Source organism: Cebus imitator, unplaced genomic scaffold (genome assembly GCF_001604975.1).
Source record: "Cebus imitator isolate Cc_AM_T3 unplaced genomic scaffold, Cebus_imitator-1.0 Scaffold297, whole genome shotgun sequence".
Lineage (NCBI taxonomy): Eukaryota > Metazoa > Chordata > Mammalia > Primates > Cebidae > Cebus > Cebus imitator.
Window position 1 is genome coordinate 1,808,346 of NW_016107612.1, and position 5,513 is coordinate 1,813,858.

A 5,513-nucleotide genomic window follows, 5' to 3' on the forward strand; every position below is an offset into this window, starting at 1 on the left:
ACCACCACCATCACTCACCCCTTCCCCATTAACCACCCCACCACTCACCCCTTCCCCGTTAACCACCACCACCATCACTCACCCCTTCCCCATTAACCACCACCACCATCACTCACCCCTTCCCCGTTAACCACCACCACCATCACTCACCCCTTCCCCATTAACCACCACCACCACTCACTCATTAGCCACTCTTCCCCATTAGCCATGCCCACCACTTACTCCAGCCTCTTTAGCGTCCATTTTTCCTCAAGGGCCCTCATCAGAGCCTTGGTGCCCTCCTCATCGAATTCAGTATTAGACCACCTGCAGAAGAGCAAGCAGAGGCACGGTTTAGACGAGCCTACCCAGCTCCGGTGCCAGCTGTCCTGTCAGCTCCCTTCTCCAGCTCTGTCTCCTGGGAGGCCGACTCTGTATCTGCAGACCCTGGGCCACCCTCGCTGTCCAGGCTCCACTTGGGTATTCCTGGCCGCACGCTCAGGCTCTGGGCACATGATAGTCACAGCTGGCCTAGCTGAGAAAAGATGCCCTGGATGAGGGCTGCAGCAAGGAAGCTGGAGGCCCAGGGACACACACACCCACACACCAACACACACCCACACACCCACATCCTCCTGTTCTTCAGCCCCCTCCGTGGCCTGCCACAGCCAGCCCAGCAGAGCAAGGCTCATGAGCCCCATTTTTGCAGAGGAGGCAATCAAAGCCCAGAGCGGAACAGCCATGCCCATAACCCCTCTGCGAATCAGTGGGAAATTCAGACCAAAACCATGGTTTGCATCCTTTCCCAGGCCACAGCCAGAACCGCTGGACTTCATCAGGGGAAGGGTCATTGATTGAAGTCCCATTGCCTGCTCTCCCAGAGGCCCTGCTGCCTCCTCCACCCCTCACCCTCAGCTGGGTCACTTGTCCCGGATCCCTCCACTCTGCAACTCACTCCAGCTCCTCCAACTGGTGGCAGTGGCCCAGACCAGATGCCAGGTGGGCGAGGCCCTCGGTGCTCACACGGCTGGAGGTCAGCCTGGTGGGGGTCAAAGGGCAGCAGGTCAGGTAGGAGCCCTGAGTTTTGGGAGCGTTGAATGCTGGTGGCAGAGGGCAAGGATGTGAAGTAGGGATGCGGTTTCTGGGGGCAGTGGGAGGGACGTCCCTCCCTTCATAAATCTCTTCCACCATGAACTCATTAAGCCAACATAGAGCTTGGACTAGTTCAGTATTTCCTAAACCACAGTCATTCAGGTAGCAACTTCACAACTTAAGCCAAAATTAGGTATCACTGTAAAGTCTAGCTAGTTACTGTCGTTTATCACAAACGCTGCGTCTTTAAAGCAAATACTGGAGAAGTGTCGAAGATCTATCTGTCCGAAAGAGTTTCTTCTTTTTTAAAAATTTATTTATTTTTTGTAGAGATGGGGGTGGGGTCTTGGTGTGTTGCTCAGGCTGGTCTTGAACTCCTGGGCTCAAGTGATTCTTCCTCCTCGGCCTCCCAGACTGCTGGGAGCTGGGATTACAAGCTTGAGCCACTGTGCCCAGCCCAAGAGTTTCTTAGTCTAATCGGTTAGATCGAAAGAAAATCAAAAGTTAGGAAAGTTACATTTTGCAACTATCATACTGATTCATTGATTCACTTGAATCAATGATTTATTAACAGCTGCTGAAATTCACAGATGAGAGTTTGAGGAAGACCAGGATATTTACATAATCTTAAAGTATCTTTAAGTTACTTTAAGTAACTGATAGTAACTTTCCAAGTGGAGAGACCTGGCAGACGCACTGTCACAGGTGATCACAGTTAATATCACTAGCCAGGGCCCCAGGACACGGACACATCATGTGCCCTGATGGAAGGCACGAGAACACAGCATTGCTTGTGTGATATTCCTGTCCGAAGGGCAGACTCTAACTCTATTTTTGTTTTTGAGACGGAGTCTTGCTCTGTCGCCAGGCTCACTGCAACCTCTGCCTCCCCTTCAAGCGATTCTCCTGCCTCAGCCTCTTGAGTAGCTGGGACTACAGGTGTGTGCCACCACGTCCAGCTGATTATTTTATTTTTTTTTAGTAGAGGCGAGGTTTCACTATGTTGGCCAGGATGGTCTAGATCTCTTGACCTTGTGATCTGCCCGCCTCGGCCTCCCAAAGTGCAGGCGTGAGTCACCACGCCCGGCCTGACAGACTCTAACTCTAAGCTTGAGGAAGCATCAAACAAACCCAAGCAGAAGGACATTCTATAAAATACCTGGCCTATAAATGTCAGAGACATTGCTATGAAAGACAAAGAAGGGCCGAGGACACCTGTTCCAGGTTGAAGAAGGCTAAAGAGAGATGACACTAAATGAGACGTGTGATTCTGGATTGGATCCACGACTGGGGAAAAAAGTGCAAGAAGCAACATTATTGGGACAACTGATGATATTAGAGTATAAATTGTAGTTGAGATAATAGTAGTGTATCAATGTTGCATTTCCTGGATTTTATAATTTGACCAGATCATGGAAGAGAATGTCCTTGTTTTTAGGAAATTCTCTGAAATATTAATGGGTAAAGGGACATGATTCCTTACTTCTAAATGGTTCAGAAAAGGAGAGAAGGAGAGAGGGAAAGAAAACAGAGGTGGGGAAGAAGGAGGGAGGGAACAAATGAGCAAATGTGGAAAAATATTGGCAAAGGGTGAAATTGTTCCCTTTTTTTTTGTTTTTTTTTTTGGAGACATATCCTTTGAGTGTTATGTTCATGGGGTTACTTATGGCGAGAGGGCTATGAGAGATGATGAAGTTCCCTGAGCAGACCCTTGCTCCCTCCTCTAGGAGAGAAGGAAGAAGCAGGGCAGGCTGTGGCTGGTGACAGCACAGCAGACATCTTTACGTGCTCCAGTTCCTGTAATCCTCCTAGCCCCACGAAGGGCTATTAGACTTTTTATTTTATTTATTTTTTTGAGACGGAGTCTTGCACTGTGTCGCCCAGGCTGGAGTGCAATGTCACCATCTCCGCTCACTGCGACCTCGGCCCATCTGGGTTCAAGCAATTCTCCTGCCTCAGCCTCCTGAGTAGCTAGGATTACAGGCATTTGCCACCACACCCAGCTAATTCTTGTGTTTTTAGTAGAGATGGGGTTTCACCATTTTGGCCAGGCTGGTCTTGAACTCTTGACCTCATGATCCACCTGCCTCAGCCTCCCAAAGTGCTGGGATTACAGGTGTGAGCCACTGAGCCCAGCCTATAATTAGATTCTTTTCTAAGAGCAGAAGATTGAGGCCAGAGAGACACAGTAATGGGCTCCAGCCGGTAAGTGACTGAGTTGGGATCTGAAGATAGGTGAGTGGGATGCTAAAACCTTTGCTATTAGCCACTCTGTGTCATTTGTGTTATTTCTGGTTGAAAAGCCATAAGGTGTGTTACTGCATCTGGGAGCCACTTTCAAGCAACCAACGTCAACTTGCTCTGTCACCCAGCGTAGAGTGCAGTGGTACAATTTCGGCTCACTGCAACCTCAGCTCCCTGGGTTCAAGCAATTCTTGTGCCTCAGCCTCCCAATTAGCTGGGATTACAGTCGTGTGCCACCACGCCCAGCTAATTTTTTATATTTTAGTAGAGATGGGCTTTCACCACTTTGCCCAGGGTGGTCCTGAATTCCTAAGCTCAGGCAATCTGCCTACCTCTGCCTCCCGAAGTGCTAGGATTAAAGGTGTGAGCCACCACGCCCACCTCAAAGGATGCGTTTGGGTAAATGGCACACAACAGTTCCCAGTCTTCTGGAACTTTGTACTAGTTCACAGTTATTTTAAAATAAAAGCAATGAAAGAGCGTTAAAAAGGGAATAGCTTTCTTGCCACGTGGCTTAATGTTCCTAAGGTCATGTTTACAACTGGGCACTGTTAAAAGTCATCTCCAGGGCCACCTGTGGCTTCTGTCCTCAGGGCGAGGCACCAAGTCCTCTGAGCCCAGGGCTGGGAAAAACAGGAGGTGTTGGGCAGAGCACAGCTGCAAAGGGGGCTGAGTGGATGTCTTGTCTGCATACCGAAATTTCTTCAGCTCAGAGAGGGACAGCAGGAGACTCCGCAGCAGCAGGGAGCTGGCATCATTGTCCTCACAGAGGTTAACCTGAGACAAGCTGAAAAGGCCCAAGCATATTGCAGAGGATTTCAGGCTGGACACACCTCAGGGGTCATCACATCCAGAAGGGGGTGCCAAGAAATGAGACGGGGCCACTCAAGACCTCCCCTGAGCCACCTTGGGACTCTCCCTTCCCTCCACTGGCCAAGTGTGATTCTCTCCTGCACAGAGCAGTGAGAACGCGGGGTCACTCGTGGCCTGGAGTAGGCACCAGGGCCAACCAGAGAACTCAGGGCCCCACACGGAGTTTTCGGGTGCTGACCTGAGCTGCTGCAGCCTGGCACATGTGTCTATCAGCTGCCTCACAAGAAGGCTGTGGTGGGTCCCAAGGCCACAGTGAGCCAACCTAGACACAAACAGGGAGATGACAGTTTCTGAACATCTAGTCCAGTATGGGGGATTCAGTCTCCGCCTGCAAGAAGCTTATGGTGTAAGGGTAAATAAATGCCGATCAAACGAAGTCCTGCAGTTTGCTATTCACTGATGAGAAGTGCTAGGAAGCAGGAGTCCAGATGGGGCAGCTGGTGTGGTGGCACGGGTTGTTCACTGCACAAGGGCACCCAGCCGAGGAGGTGAGTTGAGGCCGAGATCTTCCCGTGCTCTATTTCCCAGCATGTACACATGCAAACTACATCCACTCAAAAGGGTGACATTTCAATTTCCAAAACTGTGCCATATGGATTAGAGGTGCTGTGAATCCAGGTATCTATAAGAGTGGATAATGGAAGTGTTTGGCTAAGTCTTGGGGTTCAGGGGGCCTCCCTGAGGTGGTGGCATTTAAGCTGAGACCCGAGGGATGAGGAGGAGTTAGACGGGTGAAGAAGGTAGGCGCAAAGAGGACATTCTGGGCAGAGGGCACAACCTGTGCACAGGTAAGCAAGGTGCTGTTCCAGGCACTGAAAGCTTGTGGGGGTGATGAGCTGAGACTGGGGCTTGGGGCGGGGCTGGAGCGCCTCAGAAGTGGGTTGGTCAGACCTCTGTAGCTGTGTAAAGACTTCAGACCTCTAAGGACTCTGGGTAGGGTGGTGAATATTGGTCAGAAGCAGCCCCGCCCCCTCCCCAACACCAGCCCCTGCCTTGGGGTACCCGGTGCCGGGTCCCACCTGAGGGCCACAGCTTCTGGATTCTCTTCCTGTCGAGGAAATTCCAGCTGGACACGGAGCTGCTGCTGGGTCTCGGAGATGCTGAGGATGGAGCGGTAGCCAACCTGAAGCCAGGCAGCCTTCCCTGGAGGGCCCAGCTGGCACCTGGGCTGCCTGGCTCCGACTCTCAGCTCTGGGACCCTTTGCCTGGGTCCCCTTCTCCCCTCCCACGGCCCAGATTAGGATTCGAAAGTAGGTGCTTCCCTGAGTCACATGCAATACGCAAAGTAGTGCCTTTTCAACAATTTTTTTTTTTTTTTTTTTTTT

General features: G+C 51.0%; 1 protein-coding gene across 8 annotated transcripts in view; it reads right to left on the reverse strand.

The window, feature by feature from the left end:
- NLRC5 (NLR family CARD domain containing 5) overlaps positions 1 to 5,513 on the reverse strand; it is a 111,866-nt gene that overhangs the window by 27,184 nt on the left and 79,169 nt on the right. For all 8 annotated transcript variants that reach the window (XR_005196041.1, XM_037729303.1, XM_037729304.1 and 5 more), the window contains 5 exons: positions 5,208 to 5,288; positions 4,367 to 4,450; positions 4,010 to 4,102; positions 935 to 1,018; positions 223 to 306 (listed from right to left, as the gene is read on the reverse strand). Coding sequence is in view for 7 of the 8 variants with exons in the window: in XM_037729303.1 (XP_037585231.1) it covers positions 223 to 306; positions 935 to 1,018; positions 4,010 to 4,102; positions 4,367 to 4,450; positions 5,208 to 5,288 (426 nt within the window). In the remaining variant the exon portion in view is untranslated. The remainder of the gene's footprint in view (positions 1 to 222; positions 307 to 934; positions 1,019 to 4,009; positions 4,103 to 4,366; positions 4,451 to 5,207; positions 5,289 to 5,513) is intronic.